At 33.6% G+C, this 19552-nt stretch overlaps 1 protein-coding gene across 3 annotated transcripts; it reads right to left on the reverse strand.

Annotated features, from left to right (window-relative positions):
* LOC18588797 (topless-related protein 4) lies at positions 3555 to 12784 on the reverse strand. Of its 3 annotated transcripts, none has more exons than XM_007013444.2 (26): positions 12634 to 12784; positions 12361 to 12450; positions 12045 to 12224; positions 11606 to 11719; positions 11334 to 11492; positions 11064 to 11241; positions 10860 to 10983; positions 10417 to 10532; positions 9621 to 9789; positions 9353 to 9462; positions 9182 to 9251; positions 9000 to 9073; positions 8802 to 8897; positions 8633 to 8728; positions 7719 to 7846; positions 7357 to 7591; positions 7108 to 7272; positions 6922 to 7014; positions 6618 to 6773; positions 6057 to 6167; positions 5753 to 5932; positions 5356 to 5484; positions 5176 to 5271; positions 4574 to 4762; positions 4185 to 4351; positions 3555 to 4070 (listed from the first exon to the last, which is right to left on the reverse strand). In XM_007013444.2, the coding sequence occupies exons 2-26, from the start codon at positions 12438 to 12440 to the stop codon at positions 3872 to 3874; spliced, it is 3414 nt and encodes a 1137-aa protein (XP_007013506.2). In that variant the 5' UTR covers positions 12441 to 12450; positions 12634 to 12784; the 3' UTR covers positions 3555 to 3871. The 3 variants fall into 3 exon arrangements, with proteins under 3 accessions (XP_007013506.2, XP_007013507.2, XP_017983262.1); XM_007013445.2 differs by having other exon boundaries at positions 7114 to 7272; positions 9621 to 9816; XM_018127773.1 differs by having other exon boundaries at positions 9621 to 9816.

Below are 19552 nucleotides of genomic sequence, written 5' to 3' on the forward strand. Positions count from 1 at the left end.
GACATGGAGCTTGGTTGACAGACCTGCCAATCATCATGTGATTGGAGTTAAGTGGGTGTTTAAGAGGAAACTTAACCCTGATGGGAGTGTGAATAAACACAAGGCACGTCTGGTGGACAAGGGCTTCAGGACATATGCCCCTGTGGCCAGATTTGATACCATACGCCTGTTGATTGCCTTATCTGCAGCATTTGGATGCAAAGTCCATCATCTGGACGTTAAATCTACCTTTCTAAACGGCTCTCTTAATGAATAATCTTTGTAGAGCAGCCAGACGGCTTTGAACCACTGACTGGTCAGAATAAGGTATGCAAGCTCCACAAAGCACTGTATGGGTTAAAACAGGATCCTCAAGCCTGGTCTAGCAGAATTGATGAGTTTCTGTTGGAAGATAACTTCACTAGAAGCTGCATTGCAGCAACTTTATACGCATACAGGGGCACTGGTTCATCACATCTGATCATTTCCATTTATGTTGATGATTTGTTGTTAACTGGAAATGATGACACTTTAGTGTTGAAGTTCAAAGAGAAACTCAAAAAGAGTTTGAAATGTCAGATCTTGGTCCTATGAATTACTTCTTGGGGCCGGAAATTAATCTAAGGTAGTGATGGAATTCGACTTTTACGAAAGAGTTATATTAGTCAAGTTTTGAGAAGGTTTCACCTGGAAAATTGTAAACCTTCCCCAACACCTTTTCCTGTTAATGAGAAGTTCTCCAGTAGCAAAGGAAATAAGCTCAAAGATCCTTCTGAATATCAAAGTATAATTGGTTGCTTGCTTTATATCTGCACATCTCGACCAGACATTATGTTCTCTGTCAGTCTTAATGTCGAGATTTATGCAAGAGCCTTCCAACCTGCATCTTGCTGGTGCCAAACGCACCCTCAAGTATTTGAAGGGCACTTAAGACTTTGAGTTATTCTTTGCTCATAAACCAGATATCAATCTACATGGTTATTCTGACAGCGATTGGACAGGTGTAAAGGTTTTTTTGTTAAGGAGAGAGGACTTGTTGCAATGAGTGAATCAAGGTGCGCTAGAGGAGGTAGAAAGGAAGACTGGAGCAATCCTTGAAACTTAAGTGCTTTAGGTGGCAGGTGGTGAGAGATGAGAAAAGATGGAGGAAGTGGCGGATAATGGCGAATGGGAAAGGCCTAATAGAAAGAATGTTGGAGGAATCTTAAAAGAACTTTTAGTATAATTTCTGCTGGGTGCCTAATGATATTTTGATTGCCTTCCAACTTTCAAGGCTCTCATATTTATACTAAACAGGAGCATTTTCTTAAGAGTAGTTAGAAGAGCATGTTCAATCATGAGAGAACGTAGTTGTCATGAAAGAGCAGTTAAAGAACGGTTTAGGAAATATGAAAAGAATGACCGTGTAATTAGATAGTGAGCGTAAGTTTTGAGTAATGGACTAGTAGCACTTGATAGTGCGTCACGTGTGTTCTTAAGAAACAAAGAAAGACCAATAGGTAAAGCACATGTACTTCAAAAAAAGATTAAGAGAAAGCTCTTTTAACTATTTTCATATCTGAGTTACCAAATCAAACTATTTAGAATATTTCAAATGTGAAAGTAACTCAAGAACCCTACCACTTGTTTTAAGTTACTTTCACTTTCCCGTACAAGTAGTTGTTTCATGCTTGTTCTTAGGTGTTCCTGTGCTTGTAACGCTCTTTAGGAGCTTCTGTGCTTGGAACACTCTTGAGTGCTTTTGCACTTGGAACGCCTCTGGGAGCTTCTGCACTTGGAACGCCCCTAGGCTCTTCCATGCTTAGAATACTTTTCGGTGCTTCTGCGCTTAGAACATCCTAGGCTTCCAACTTGAAACACCTTTGGGCACTTCTATGCTTGGAACCCCAAGCGTTTCCGTATTCAGAATGCACTCTTCTACGTTTAGAACATCCTGATGTAATTTTCCTATAAATAATACTTTAAAAATAATAGTTAACCAGAATTAGGCATCTACAACAATTAATGTTGATGATTCTAGAAGCACATCCGGGTATATTTTCTCTCTTGGAAATGGGACATTCTCCTGGAATTCTCACAAAAAAACTCTAGTGGCTCAATCCACTGCTGAGGCAGAGTATATCTCAGCAGCAGAGGCATCAAATCATGCTGTATTAGTAACGTTCTTGCAGACCTAAACTTAACTCAAGGCAAGCCTACTGCTTTGTTTGTGGATAACAAGTCAGCAATTGCACTGACCAAGAACCCTTGGTTCCATGGCAAGACCAACCATATTCATGTTAAATACCATGCCATTAGAGATGCGGAGAAGAGAGGAGATATTTCTGTCCAATATTGCTCTTCAGATCAGCAGCTGGCAGATTCAATGACCAAGATTTTGCCCAAGCGAAGGTTTGAATACCTTAGAAGGAAATTAAATGTTCAGTGTGCAAACATTAAGGAGGAGTGTAGAGAGTTAGAGAGCTAATGCTTGTTTTTGAATCAACATGTGGAAGCAATACAATGTATTTTGCTTCATTGTACTGGTTTTATCAAAGCTTCCTCTTATGTATGTGGTGTCAGCTTGCATGAAATACCAAAACTCAAGATTAACACTTGTTTTGTACTACATTACAAGTGTAATCCTTGCATAATGTATATTTAACCATGACGATGTTTAATGAATTATGTTTTACAGTTTGTAACCTTGTTATTGTCTTTGTTCATTCTCTGTTCTTCGGTTCATCAACAGAGGTTTCTGGTTTGCCATCATGTTCATCCTTTAGCTTGATTATAACAATTACGACCTGAGAATCCATACAAATGGTACTGTAGACAAAAATAAAGGATAAGAAGTAGCTATAAATAAGACGGCAAATGTCTTTGAGCTATATATGAACCGTTCAAACAGCTTGATTGATGAGTTCTCGTAAAAACATAAAGCTTGGGTTAAGTTGGTTATAAACGAACTAGTTCAAGCCTAATGAATGTCGTTGAATTTCTCCCAGGCTTGAGGCTGGCATCGAACAATACTCATTGTACAAACGTTTGGTAAAGTAAACTTACATACTGGTGCATATCCAATATATAAAGCAAGTAGGTTTTTCACTTTCAAGCTTATTTAAACTTTAAATTTGCTATCGAACTCACACGAGCCGAGCTCAAGCCTCTTATTTTCAAGTTCAGTTAAAGATGTAGCAACCCATCTGGATTCCTCCACTTTGCAAGAATCTAGTCTATTTGTCGAACCCATGATTGAGATTCGGTGGTTAAAATGGCTGAGAGGGAAGGACATGGATGCAAGACCACAGAGAAACGATAAATTGTTGTGCTGTCTTCTGTCCCTCAAAATCAACCCTGCTCAGGAGTAGGGCGGGCAATCTCCGTAAAGTCTACTCTAAACCCATTCCCTTGAAATAATAGACTCCCCCAAGACGAGGGAGAGACCTCCACAGTCCACGCCACCTGGCGAAAATATGCGCTGATTATTACCATGATAACATCCCACTGAAATTATTAGGGGTCTGATAGTCTTAGAAAGTATAATAACTTTTTAAACCCCCAAAGTAAGCAAGAACAAAAAAAAAAACCAAAAATTGTGCTCGACTTAAAAAATGGTGATATTAACTAATTAAAAGTTTCTGAAAAGCTGAATAACAATGAGAAAACAGCCAGGGCTCCTAGCTTAACCAACACATAATTTGTCCCTGATTTCCTTTTATGTGTTTTTTCAAGTCTACAGTCAGACCACCTCTGATGTACCAACTCCTAAATTTACACCAATCCTATAAAAATGTAACCAATGAACACTAAGCCTTGGCTGCAAAGCGGATGTCATGCCGTTTTATGTGAACCTATTATAATTGTGCAGTTTCCCAGGGAGAAATACTCGATATCCTCTCTAAAAGCCTAGTCACCGCTGGGGTGGTTCTGAACCATTTGCACCAGAAGCATTACTCGGCCCAGCACCATTTTCAACTGGTGGAGAGGTGCCCCATTTTCCTTCAGACTCCAATGGCTCAAGTATGTGGACTCCACCATCTGTTAGGCCCAAAGCAAATTGATTTGGGTCGGATGGATGTGCCGCAATGACGAGAGGATAAACTCTCAAGCTGTTCAAGGTGCATTGTTAGATTTAGATACGTCATACATATTGCCTTGATTCAATACCTGATTTTAACAATTAAATCAATTTGTAATAAAGTACATAGTAAAGGAAAAGGCACCTTGGATTGGGAGGTAAATATGCAGCAGGGCCTATCCGACATCTCAATCTCAGCGTTGAAGCAGTAAGAACACCCACACTTCCATCTTCAAAGCTCACATATATTGATTGGCTATCACAGGAATATGTTGCATGTGTGATGGGGCCACTTGCTTCTCGCGGGACAAACTATTTGAGAAAATAATTCCAAAACTAATATTAATAAACCTAAATCCAAATGACCTAGGTACTATTGTTAACTAGCAAACCATACAGCCAACACTGCAATTTCTAGAAAGTCAAATTTGGCATTGCTGCCACACTTTTTACTATGTGCTCCGAAGTGCACTTGATTTCAACATAGATTTTATAAGTAAAAAAAATTATATTACAGAAAATGAGCTCACACACCTGCTTTAGGCATTCTAGGTTTGGAGCTTCATATATAGCGATCTGTGTTTCATGAACTGCCAGCAAATGTATCTGATCTAGGTGAAATTGAACACGAGTATCTGCATGAGGAGATGCTGCTCGCCCATTTGGAATTTGCAAGTACTTACTAGCTTGCTTCTCCCAGCCATCTGTGCTCCAGACACACAGCTGCAGGGAAAAAAAAGATGTGGAAATAGAAGCAATTACATTAATGGAGAGTTAATTCCATAACGAGAAATATTGAATCATTTTATAAGACATGAAAAAAACTCTAATGAAATTCTATATAATTTTGAATAGAATAACCAAACAACAAAACATGTGAGAAAGACCCAATAAAAAGCACAATAAATAAATCTGTTATCAGAAATCATGAATTCTGGAGAATCATTCCCTAGACAAGCTTTTTCCTAAGATACCTAACAAAGTTAATTCAAAATCAGCCAATTACTTGAAACTTGAGCTTTAAACATATCGAGTTCCCATCTCAGACTATAAGTTATTTTTGCTTTCTCATAGTGGGTTGTTGAACTGCTTTAGCATTACAAAACGTGCATGGGACAAACACCGATATTTCTTACCTGACTATCAGCTCCTGAAGATACAAGCACATTCAGAGTATGAGAGAAGGCAAGACCTGTTATTCTTTTCTGATGACCCTTTAACTTTGTTTTTACCTGTGAAAATAGAGCACACAGTTAATCAAACAATTTCCACTTATTTATCAACAGCTATCAAAGTTTTAAGTCAATTGAAAGGACCTCATCCACCCGAACGTTGTAAATTTGGATTGATGAATCATCCATGCCTATGGCAATGATATTATTGTCCTGAGGATGAAATGCAAGAAAGGTAGCTGCTGGTGGTGGGGGCATAAATGTTGTCATTGTCTGCATATTAAGAAAGCACAAAGAAACAAAATAAATGAAATTAACTCCTGCAAAATGAAAATCCCCCCAAAAAAGTAACCTTATTATCAGTCACTTTCCACCTAAAGACCCAACTAATAGCCTCAGAATTTAATCAAAAGTCTTTAAACTTCATAAATTACACTTTAAAACTTTATCCTTTTATGTAAGGCCTATTGACCTGAAATCTAGAGCTTCCCTGAAAATGTAGTCACGTGCAAAGAAAGAAATAAATGGAGAAAGGACCTACCTTAAATGTCATCATATTGAATAGTGAGATTTTACCCCCGGAAGCTGACATGACGTAAGAATCATTCTTTGAAAGCGCAAAGCATGGAACGGCATCTTCAGGGTTTGTATCAGTTATATCATTAGTCATTAATATTCCACTTGAAGGCTGCCATAATTGTGGTGCTACACTAGTTGTGGCCTACAACAGAAAAGATCATTGTTAATACCTAGCTTATAATAACATTATGAAAATAAATATGAAACCAAAGACATTAGGATACTAAGTATAGACCTAGAAAAGAGATTTAAAGAAATTTCCATACCTTCCCCGTTAAGTTTCGATCATTCCTCTGCCATTTCCAGAGCTTGTGTACAGCATTAGATGATAATGCCAATATGGCAAGTCCAGAATTTGTATATATTAGTCTAGACACCTACATCAAACACAAAAAATAAATGACTGTCCTTAAGGTATTCTATAATCTGAACGACAATTGTGTGTGTGTGTGTGTGTGTGTGTACTGAATGAGAAATTGTTATAAACTAAAATAATCTCTCAGGTATTTTACACATCACATTTATCAAGTCACTGAAAATTATCATATGAAATATAGTATTTCTTTGTGCTGATTATCATACTCTGGTCATAGAATAAAATCAAAGCCCCAAATAATGCAAAATGATAACATTTCTGATGATAATTTTGGTCCCTAATTGTTAATATAACCTAAAAAATAAAAGAGCTGTCTACAACAGAGTAGAGAGGTAACATCTTGGTCAATTATTCATGAGCAGATGATTTTAGAAGGACCACAAAAAATGGTATACGGGCACAATTATTACTAAGTTATATAAAGTTACACGAAGTAGAAACTGAGACTTACCCTCATTGCCGTCAAATTATCAGAAAGCCTCAAGGAGCGGCACTGTGTTGGTTCATTAATTTCTGTAAGTTTCCAGATCCTAGATTTTTCAACAGACTCATCTGCAATTCGGGGCTTTACATCAGCCAAACTTCGACCATCGCTGCTCTGCAGAGACTGAAAAGGAAAAGGTTAGATCATAATAGATCATAAGTTCTTTCATGCATAAATGAAAACTCATAAAAAATTAACATTCACAAGATTAGTACATTTATGTAAAATTCTGGCAAAAGCATCTAGATTATGATGATTAGAGATAACTCACCATTCCAACCATAGCAGCTACTGGTGCAGCCCGATCACCGATGGTTGTTCCAATAGTTACATTGTTAGAGCCAAATGCACCCATATTTGGAGCCTGTTACATGAACCATACACTTGAAAAGCATATTCTCATAAAACATTTACATGCATAATGAAAATACGTATGTATATATACAAAAGGCTTTACTTTTACCATAGCAGCAGGAGCAACTCTTGAAGCATCAAATGAACGATTCTCCACCGTCCGTAGAAACCTAATCCCATCTGAATTTGCTAGAATTTTAACCCCATTGTCTTCAGTCGAAACAGCTAACAGTGTTCCTTCCTTGTTAAATCTGATGCAAGGCGCATGCTGCATTTGTTGTAAAAATGCAATTAGTAAGTACAAGTAAGCATTAGATTGCCTAACATGGAGTAATGCATATGCTATAATTACCGGTAATCCACCATCTGCTGGAGTACTTGTTAATAGATTTACATTGTCCATGTCCCAAAATTTGACTGAGAACTCATCACCAGCAGCCAAGAAACGACTCTTTGTGGTATCGAATTGAACAACTCCTGCAGATCGCTTCCCAAGACCACAATATGTCCGCTTTACAGCTCCTTCACTTTCATTCCATTCCACTAAGTACGATTCCCCATCTTTGTTTGTCCCACATGAGAACAACCTATAAATGGCCAATAAAGCCAAAGATAAGTATTACTGTTAAAAAATAGAAAGAAAGCAAAAGAACAACCTCCAGTCAATAGAAGAAGAAAGATCAGAATCACAGAGTGCAAATAAGATATATGAACCTTGTTCCATCAGCACTGTATGCCATTGTCGTGGATGACTGGCCTGGCGCATTATAGTCAACTCTTGAGCCCACATTATCATACAACCATGCCTTTATTTTCCCATCAGTTGCTGTTGAGAAAATGAACTGAAAAAAGAGAATAAGACAGCAGAAAATAGAGGTCTTTAATCATAACAGCCATAAAAACATGAGACTCAAGGGATAACAATGGTTAAAATGTATACTTCAAAAAATAACACCACCAAAAGAAAAGGTAAAGAACTTCTTAAGGAATGGGAGAGATTCCAGAACGGAGTTGTGGACTCTATGGTTGAGAGGAAGAATGCATTAAAAACTCAAAACAGATTGTTCTATGACAAGCTCAATATCCCAAATTTTAAATCTTTTACTATATCATGTGTTGATCTCACAGAAGATTTATACTTAAAATATTTTTTAACCCTGCTACATTTATTTAAATAGGAAGTAGAAAGAGGTGGTCATTGGAGGTGAAACTAGCTGAATTTACAAAGTCACAAAGTTTTTATGCTAGTAGTCAAACAAGAAAGTTTGCAGCACAAAAGAGATCCAGGAACACTGTATGACAATCCACTTCAAAACAAGCAATAAGATATTAATCACCATGAAAAAGCAATAAGCAGACAGCTTATTTGGAATAAATATAAATTAAATGTCCATGGCCTCAGTTTGACGTTACATGAATAATTATTTAATGCTATACATTCCATCTGTTAAGAATTGTCTAAATAGACTGGTCGGAACTTTTGAACCTAGTTTCCTAACCGCAATATTAGCTCATTTTATAAACTAAAGGAAAAATAACTAATATGACTGTCTTTTACTCACTGTTGAAATGGAGAAATCTAAACAGAGAAACAAATGAGCATGAATCTGCATGCTATTGTCTGTTACCTGAATATTTTCCTTGTGATGAGGGCATATAGAATAGACAGGTGCTTCATGACCCTCAAAAATATGCTGTTTAGCCCCACTAACTGCATCCCAAACCTACAAAATTTGAGACTGTTAAGAGCAGTATCGAACAGATGCACTAAGAAAAAAAAAAAAGAAGACAAGCAACCTTAATAATCCTGTCCTCGCCACAAGTGACAATGCACAATTGTTTGTTTGGGTAAGAGAACGCAAGATCATTAACACTCCCGACATGAGCCTCAATCTAAAAAAAAAAAAGTACCAAGTGAATATATTTAGGAGAAAGAAAGGCAGAAAATCAGCTTAAAACTTGTTGGATCTAATGGACTTGACTAATCACACACACCTCTAGGCGGTTACGTAGATCATCACCACCATGGTAGGAGTATACGTGCACGATATGCTTGGAGTATGCAACACCTGAAATAGGGAGAAAATATCAAATCTAGTGTTTAATTTATAAGAATTTACTTCCTATGCACAGCAGAAGGCTATCAAAAATCCAATTGCTAAAGCTCAGAGCATTACCAAAAAGATTTCCATCAGGGCTCCACATAACACGGTTGATCGATACTGTATAATCATTAGCCAGAGATGCCTGAATGAGAATCAGAAGGTTAACATTAATTCAATTTTAAGCAGCATTTAGTACCTACTTCATGCTCAATAAATCTCACTAGAGGTGAAAGAAAGCTAAACCTGCAGAGGCATTGAACATGCTGAAAGGTCCCAGACCTTAAAAGTTTTATGAGCTATCCTTTCACCACTACCTACTTCCCACACCATGATATCACCGGTGTTTGTTCCCACTGAAATTATAAAACCAAATATGGATAAAACACAATTAGATCACAACAGGAGGTAGGGGAAGCTAATACCAGAATGTGAAAACCGAATCAATTTACAAAAAGATGGATTCTGAGCAGGCACAAAAATTTTTGTTCTTTGTGCCAGTGTGAGGGCTCACCAAGAAGTAGAATTTGTGTCTTTGGATGGAAATCCATGCTCTTGACAGCAGAGCCCTGACTTAGGGTCATAACAACAGTCTTGGGCAAGTCATCAGGAGAATAAGAACTCTGACCATGGCTCTGGCCAGCATATGGAACAGGCAAAATATTTACTGGCAGATTATTGACCTGGTGGAGTATCAGCTGATTAGGTACCTGTCATTTAAAAATATTGTTCCAATTGGAAGGATGATGCTATGCTACATGATAAAGCAGAACTCATGCTTCCCATTTAAGAGACTAGTAGCAGAAAAACCCTTAAGGTGATAAAACAAGACAACTAAAACTCACAAAGTTGTCATAACTATATAAGCTGTACATTACCAATTTTTTTTCTTTCAAATAATAAAGAGAAACCAAAGACGAGGTTTAAAAGGGAGGAAGCCAAAACCAACCAAGAATGCACTCAAAAACCAAGAAAAGCAAATAAAATCTCATTCTGCCTCATCAACCACGCTCTATTACATTTCCTTGATTACCTATCTTTAAGGTGACAAGGGGCAACCAGCAAAACTTTAATTAATTGTCATTAGAAAAAAAAAGTCATAATACAAACAAATTTTTGAAAATTTTTTATCTAAATCACATTTATCACATGAATTACTTAATATCCTCTAAACCTCAATAAATATGCATCACATCATCTCAAAGCCATACTACATTAATCCATATTAAAATAGATATGCATATGTTACAAAGCAGTTCATGAGGTAAATCTAAATACAAACAAGAGAAGATATTACTGGCAACTGATACCTCATCTGGCATTCCAAAGGGCCTTGATCTCTTCAAAACATGTTCAGAGTCTGCTGACTGATAATCCATAGCTGGGTTATTGGTTGGAGGAGTTCTAGGGCGTTTTAAGATTGCAGCTACCATGAGAAACAAATACAGAAGATAAAATAATAGTCCATCATGGTATGCAGTTCACTAGTAAAACAACCTGACTGAAATCGTAAAATCTTCATCCTTTGGTGAATTCACAATTTCTTCATCTTACATCTTAAATATATATCAGCAACAAATATACCTTTTCCTAACAGGTTTCATGCATCATGTATCTTGTCTGAGGCAATATAAGTAATTGTAACATACAACTATAGCTTCATAGCATGCCCATGCATACCCCCATGATAAATGTGGAACTTAGTAAAGCAAAAGCACTTTGAACACAAAGAAAAGATCCTATAAATAATTACCTGCATTGTTAGGTGCAGTCAATCCTATTGGCCCTGCAGAAGCCGCAGGGTGAGGCACAGGAGTTGGGTTAGCCATCCATCCAGCCAGAGAGGTTGGAAGAGCAGCAGGTGTGGGCTGAAAGGGCTGTAAAAATATATATGTATATGAAGTCAAAAGAAATACACACTCCAGAAACAGCTTGATTACTAATGACTTCTACTTACACCATGAGCGCCCAGTGGAGGAAAACCCCCTGCCTTTGGAACAGCACTCATTAAAGGATTAGTGACAGGGGATGGAGCTCGTGCACCATTTGGTTGTCCACAACTATGGTCCACAAATAGGGTTTTTATGTCTGGATTAGGCCTTGGATTCTTACAAAGCTGGTGCTGCCAATTTAAACTGCATTATAGTGCCAATAACAATAACTATCAGAAAGCTCACAAAGGATAGGAATAGCTCAAGTATAGAATCTAGATCCAAGAATCTGAGACCTTTGATTTATTAGCGTACGCAGTCTTGAATTCTTCAAGGTAGGAAACTGAAGCTTATCGCGGAAAAGGGGGTTCGCCTCTATCAACTTCTTTAATTCAGCAAGCATTATACTCCTAGCAGATTTGGTATCTCCATACTTCGATAGCTGTTCATTCTCTCTGCATATTGTCATAAGCCATAAGAACCCATGAATTAATGAAATATGGACATGCAAAAGGTAAAATTCTGCCACATAAAGATCATAAACCAAGCACCAATATCTCATTCATACCTAAAGTTGTCCAATGTCAAGAGATGGGTAATTTCCTTAAAAAGTTCCTCATTAAATGCCGAAAAAACTTTCAGGTCCTTAACTAAAATATCAACGGCTTTAGCGCGATCCCGCCTGCATTTATTTCAGTAAAAATCAGATGAGCATATAATCATTTCCCTTTTTTGGTAACTAAATTAACTCATGAGTATGATAAAAAAAAAAAAACTCATGTGAAGGCGAACCAATTAATGACAAAACACACTTAGAAGATGCACCGAACATAACGAACTTTTAAAAAACAAAAACAACATAGAAGATGCACCTAACATAACGAACATAACGAACACAACGAACATAACGAACACAAGGACCATAATGAATATAAGGAACACAAGGAATATAATGAACATAACAGACACAACGAACATAACGAACTTTTAAAAGACAAAAAACTTACTTATCAAGAGCTTCAAGGTACTTCTGTTTTCGAATCTCGAAAAAAATCTTCATGGAATATCTGTTATCATCAACCTTGGTAAAACCTGAAAGATACTTCTCTACCTCATCCCATTCCCCATTTGTCACCATTTCCTCAAAATATCTCAAATTGAAGAAAAACCCTGACTCTTGCTCCAATCTATTAAATTTAAATTCATTCATCAATAGATAGAGCCCCACAAAAACCAAAACAAAACAAAAAGAAAACATCAACAAATTCATATATAAACTTTTATTAAAAAAAAAGTAAACAGAGAGCAAAGATTAAAGCATACTTGTGAACAGTGTCTTTAAATTTCTCTTCATCAAGGAATTGAAGTATAAGAAACACGAGTTCTCTGCTAAGCGAGGACATGATAGTAATTCTGCAACAAGAAATCAACGAAAAGAAAAAGCAAAGAGATCTGTGTTTCTCACAGATCAATTATACTTCAAAAACTAACCAAAAAACCCTAAAGAAATTACAGTCTCCGCTGAAAATATTCAACAACTCAAAATAATTATACAAAAAAATTTATTAAAAAAATAGAAATGAGAACAGAAATTACCAGACTGGTTGCACAGATCGGGAGAATTTTTGGAGAAAGCGAAGAGAACGACAGGTCGTTTCACTGCTTTCTCTTTAGTTTTTTTTTTTTTTCCCCCTAACTTTTTTTTTTTTTGGTGTTCTTTGTTTCGTCTGTCTCTCTCTTCTGCTTATTGCTCTTTCTGATGAAGTATTTATAGAGAGGAGAAAAGGGTTAGGGATTTGAAGATGAGAGAGAAAAAAAACAAACAAACAAACAAAAGAAATTTGCCAGTATCAGACAAATTAAAAACCGTGATGTGCGAGACGAGATGAGATGAAATTGATGTGAGAATTACAACTCATCTGATAAGTGGTCGGTCTTATAAAGTGATAAGATCACTATAAGTGCTACTACTTATAAGCGTTATTAATACGCTGGACTTGGCCTTGTATCCGGCTGGATTTGCTGTCTTCCCTAGTGAGTAATTACTCTATTTATCTGTCTACAGGGTAAGCTTAGGCTTTCTTGCCTTATATAAAATTTTCAATTGTCTAGTCAAAATTTGCTTTCTTTTATAAGGAAAGTTTAGTAAAAAATTTAGTTACTTACTCAAATCACAAATTTTCCACCTGACTTCCTTAAAAAAGAGTTGGTGCCTCATTTTCTTTTAATTTTTTTCTTTAAGTATTCAAAAACAAATCTGGCAAAAACAGAATATTTTAATACATACCATGTACAATTACACTACCATGTTTAGCTTTAGAAAGATAAAATTTCTTCCAATTTGCATTAATGATATCAAAACCATCATACTGAGCTGTATTTGTTGATAAGCTTAACACATCATATTGAGCTGTATTTGGCTGAGGGTAATTTATGTTTCCATTTGAGTGTGTCTATTAAAGTTAAATTTTGATTTAAGAAATTTCAATTTAAATTTTAATGTAAAGTGATAAAATTTCTATTAAATACTTAATTTAAACATGAATAAGCATTTAAGTTAATGATTTTAAAAAAGAATTTCCTAAAAGTAATCATTATTTACATCCTGAATTTTGGTTGTATGTAATTTACCCAAGTTTACACTTATATAATTATTTAGGTATATAGTAGCAAGGTATGATAGTAGACAATTTTTAATTTAAAAAAAAAGCATTTAAGTATTCTGTTTTGTTGTTAAGAGGTTACTATAATCAGACACTTGTACTTCAATTGTCTCCATGCCTAAAATTTAATTCAAAAACAAATTTCCTTGCCAGGGCCAGGAGCACAACTTTTGTAGAGCGTTTTTCTTTTCTTTCTTTTCTTTAGAAACACGTCCTCACTTGCGTGTAGGCACGCGCTGAAAAAGATAAGGTTGGACAACAACCAAGAACGTGGACCTGTCGTTTATTTCTGGAGGGAGACAGGTTAACTCAATGTGTGCCGCGCACAATGTAAACATGCTCACGTGCTCAGTGAAACCCCCTTTCTTCACACGTGTCTCATCTCTATTGGAGATTGTTTTGCACGCTAATCATCTGCGCGTTTATAACAGAACCATGCAGCATTGCTTCTTTCTTCTTTTATTTTATTAATTTATTTTAATGGAGGACTGGAGGAGCGCATGGCATGCAGAAATCACAATTTACTGGCAAAAGTTGTCTAAGAAAAGAGTAAAAATAGTAGTAGCAGTAGTAGTGTAGTACAGTTTCCTTTGCTAAGGACAAGAATGGCAGTATTACTATTTCTTTGTAATAATCTATTTGAATCAAGTGAAAAACCAACATTAAATTCTATAAGTTTAAGGTTAATTAATCGAAAATAAATAAAAGCACCTACTTTATAATAGTAATGCTTTTGCAACTTGTGTACAATATGCAGAGTTATACTTAAAAAAAAAAAAGAAAGGAGGCAATCAATTTTAAATCAATTCAATATATATATATATATTTAAAATTCAGTCCTCATCCAACTTATAGTAATGAATTGTCTAATCATGACATTCGTGTTTTATAAATTTAGGTGAGTTGGAGTTGTTAAGACATCTTTTCCCTTTTCTTATACAGAAGAAAGCTTAACCATGTGACATTGAAATCTTCAAATAATATATTTGTGATAACATAATGAGTTATAAAACTCAAGAGTTCGACTTACGAGGACTCAGGTGTGATTAACCATTTAGGTAAATTTATTTTTTTTAAGAATGTCAATAGGTAAAGAACCCGTTAATTTTGAGATACTTAAACCCAAACTTGATTAATAAATAAGATATCTAAACCTTACAATTACTCGAATATTTTTGAAATTTACAACCTTAAACCAAATTCTAATACATATCCACTACCTGATAATCATTTAAACTTATTTAAAAACCCAATTATGTAAAAAAATTATTAAAATACTTTTCATGGGTACTCAATTATGAGAACCTGACATTTGTATCCTTATCAATGTACAATAATATTTCTCATCGATATTCCATATAATTCGTTAATAATTAAATTTATGAAAGCACACAAATAAAAAAATTTAAATTTAAATAATTAAAAATAAATATTAACTTAAATAACTAAAAATAAATATTCAAACAACAACTTAAACAACATTACAAGTTTACACCAAGGCAATAACATTACAATTTTAATTAACTATATAGGTTTGTTCTTAATTAAATTAAATTAAAAAAATAGTTAGGTTCCAAAATTATTCTAATCTCACAACTTCTCTTTAGGTATACATATTATAAATTTATATAAACAAAGATATATATTATAATTAATAATTAATAATTAATAAGTTTATAAGTTATAATTTTTGTAACGTTAACGCAAAATAAAAAGTAAATATGTTTATATTTAAAGTACATATACTAAAAGTACATATATATAATAATAATAATTTTATTTCTTATAAATTAATATAATATATAGAGTATATATATCAAAAGACATTATAAATTGATTAATAATAATAGTTTTCATGAATTAATTTAATTAACAATATAGGTTTGTCTTTAATTATATAAAATTAAAAATATATATAATCGGGTTCGAGTAACGGGTACTCAAGAGATTATACCCAAGCTCGCCACGAGTAATGAAATTACTACTCGAACACATCCCAAACTCGATTATAGAATGTCCTAACCCTACATAACCAGATTGGGTACCTACGAGTATCCTGTTATAGGGTACCCATTGTCATCCTTAATTTTTCTTAATGAGATCTTAAGTTTGACTTAGATTCATTTAAAAAGAACTTAACTCATTTAAAAATAGATTCGGGTCTACAAGTCATTTAAAAATTACTTAGATTCATTTAAAAAAAGATTCTGATCGACAAAACAGATTTAAGTTTAGAAGTACAGTTACATGTAAGGAGGAAGGTATTAACACCCTCACAACGACCACTTAATTTACCTAATTAATTATTGTACTTTTAACCTTATTAAATTCAATGATAAATTTTATTTTTATTTTCCCAAAACAAACAAAATTTGTTGATATTGAAATATTCCTGGAAAACTCCAACACTTGAGAGAATTCAAGGAAAATTTCATAACTTTCTTGAAATTTCATCATTGAAAATTTTTTATTTATTTACATTTATGATTGAAATAAAAACAAAAACTCTTTGATATTAAAATATTCCTTGAAAACTCCAAGACTTATGACAAAATTCAAACAAATTTTCTCACTTAAAAATTTTCAAGTAACCTTCTTGAATTTCATCATTGAAAGAATTTCTATCTATTAATTGTAAACTCTAATTTTTAAATGTCTCAACAAATAAATAAAATAAAGATAAAATAAAATAAAATAAAATTAGAATCATAAAATCTAATAATAAAAATAAAAAAAAACTCACCTAATTGAGTTGAAAAATCCAAAAAATAAAAAACCAAACTAATGGGTCAAGATTATCTAGATGGATTCATGCAGATCTAGGTACCAAGCGTGCATTGTCAAAAATGAGAGACTCTCTCTAAACCATATTCCAAAAATTGGGAAACTCTTTCAACTTTTTCTTTTCCTTATTTCTCCCTCTAATAAAAATAATTCCTTTATAAACTAAATCGATTCTCTTAAATTTAAAAAGAATCGAAACCCAAGGCCTCAAAAACTATTTACTCCTTTTACCAATTGTTTTTTTTTTTAGTTTTTCTTTTTGTGTGTTTTCTGACCTTGGCTATATTTATAGCCAATGAGTTGTATTTAATTTCTTGAGTTTTAATTCAATTTAACTTAATCTCTGTTCATATTTTCAATTTAATCTAATATTAGAATTTGTGCAAACACATTTTTATCTTTTTCATATTTATCTCTCCTTTTTATATATTTTCCTAATTTTCATATTTTTTTTATATTTTCAAAATCTATATACATCTCGAGCCAAATGGAGTGTCTACAATACTAATGACATGTGCATTTTCATTTTGTAAACATTGTACTTTATTAAAGAAAAAAATAATAAGAAAATTAACAAGTTTCACATTAAGTTTGCGATTTAATTGCTATCGAGTAGAATTTGATGAAAATTAAATTGACATGGCACAATAACAATAAAAAATTAGTATTGAGATTGAAATCCAAAGGCTTCCACCTTGCTTCTAAATGCCAACATTGTCACTCCGAGGAGTCACTTTTCTATGTCACGTGGGAATGTCCTCTAGCTTTACAAGTTTGAAATTATTTTACAAAATTCTTCCAAACCTATATTAATCACCCACAAAATGTTAATCAGATTATTTGGGCATGGTTGTACTCTAGTGACTACACTAAAAAAGGACACATCTGCACGTTAATGCCTTTATTTAATTTTTGGTTTCTATGGATTGAACGTAATGATGCAAAGCATAGGAACCTAGGCATGTATCCCAACAAAATAGTGTGGAAAGTGTTAAAGTTGATCCACCAATTATTCCTTGGGGAGCAATTTCAACAATGGCAATGGAGGGGAGATGTACAGATTGCTAAAGCATGGGGCCTTTTATTCCATAAGACACCCCACATCCACCAAAAGTATTCTATTGGCAAAAACCATTAACATGTGAGTTTAAGTTGAATGTTGATGGTAGTTCTAAACGTGATTCTCAAAGTGCTGCTGGTGGTGGACTTCTTCAGGATCATACAAGTACTCTGATTTTTTGTTTTACTGAAAATTTTGGACCTTATAATTCATTACAAGCAGAGTTAATGGCATTACATAGAAGTTTACTTTTATGTATTGGGCACAATATTCGTAAACTTTGGATAGAGATGGATGCGAAAGTAGTGATACAAATGTTACATGGAGGACATAAAGGTTATGCACAAATTAGATACTTGTTGGCTTCCATTCGTAAATGCTTGAGTGTCATATATTGTCGGATATTGCATATTCATAGAGAAGGTAACCAGGTTGCAAATTTACTCTCCAATCAGGGGTACGAGCATCAAAACCTACATGTCTTTTCACAAGCCCAAAGTCAGCTTAAAGGTATTCTTAAACTTGACAAAAATAATTTACTTTATATTCGTTTTAAATAAATGTAAAGGAGTAGTACTCCTAATTTATTCTTACTTAATCTATTTTGTTTTTTATTTAGAATCTTGTAACATGGAGGTGTCTCAATTTTATGATTGCATTCATAAATATGCATGTAAAATGGGACATTTCTTTTTGGGTATTTCTTTAAACTTCTCTCCCGCTCATGTAACTTTGGAGGTTCGGTTTATGTCCCTTTCTCCAATGTGCTTAATTTTTTCGATTAGTAATAAAATGATTATAGGATAGCTGGGCCCTGTGAGAATTTTCAATACAAAAAAAAATAAAAATTTAATGATCTTAAACTAAAATCACATCTCATATACTAATCATGCTAGCAAAAATTCAGTTACTAAATCTGAAAAGTTACATCTTTTCATATGAAAAGTTATAATTATTGGAAAGATATATTAATTGAAAGGTTATATCATATAATGTGATTATTAAATTATTGGTGGTTTTTCATATCAAAAGTTATGTCTTTTGGTAAAAGTGATATTCGAAAAAAATAAACACCTCTAAATCTAAAATTTACGAGATAATTGAAAAGCATCACTATTAAAAAATTGTGATATTAAAAGTTATTTTTTTCATATTATTATTCAAAGGTTATATTTTGTGGTATAAATGATTATTTTTTCATAAAGTAATTATTGAAATAATATTTTTATCCAAATGTTATATCTTATCACATGTAAAAATGTGTTTTGTGTTAATGAAAGGATTGTGTCCTTAAAGAAAAGACACTTACAAGTTTGGCAATTATTTTGACACATAAAACAAACAAGAGAAAAATAAGAGTAAGAGATGTGTTATGAACTAAATTAAAATTTTGAAAAGACATAAACATTTTGAGTTCTTATCATTTATCAAATTTGTCAAAATCTCTTACAATCTACTTAGCGCAGAATGTAGGCTTTAAAACCAAACAACTTTACAACCCTCGAGTATGTCTAGTGATTTATCCCATAAGTACAAGATAAAGTTAGACATCAATTTCATTGTATATTTTAAAGTATTTGTATAATTTTCTTTTTGCATATTAAGTTATGGAAGCAAAATAAATTTTAAAGATATTGTTTATAAATTTACGCCTTTAAGTAAATTTTGTTGATTCCTTCCATAAATGCCATTTGCACCAACAAAATCTATCAATAAGCCAAATTAAATACCGAATTAATTTTAATTTACAAGCAAAGCTCATTGATTAATTAATATTTATAGATGTGCGTAACATTATAGGAGTTTTACCCGTCACTCTTTATTTTCATAATACTCATAAACACTCATAGATGTCCAATACATGCATATCCACATGCTCATATGCATGCAGGGGCAGAGCGTTCCTTTGTAATGGACCCCCCAAGATTTTTGAATTTTTTTATATATTATATATTTTTTAATGATTTTTCAAAATAATTTTTTGAAAAATTATTAATAAAATTAAAAA

Source organism: Theobroma cacao, chromosome 9 (genome assembly GCF_000208745.1).
Source record: "Theobroma cacao cultivar B97-61/B2 chromosome 9, Criollo_cocoa_genome_V2, whole genome shotgun sequence".
NCBI classification, from domain to species: domain Eukaryota; kingdom Viridiplantae; phylum Streptophyta; class Magnoliopsida; order Malvales; family Malvaceae; genus Theobroma; species Theobroma cacao.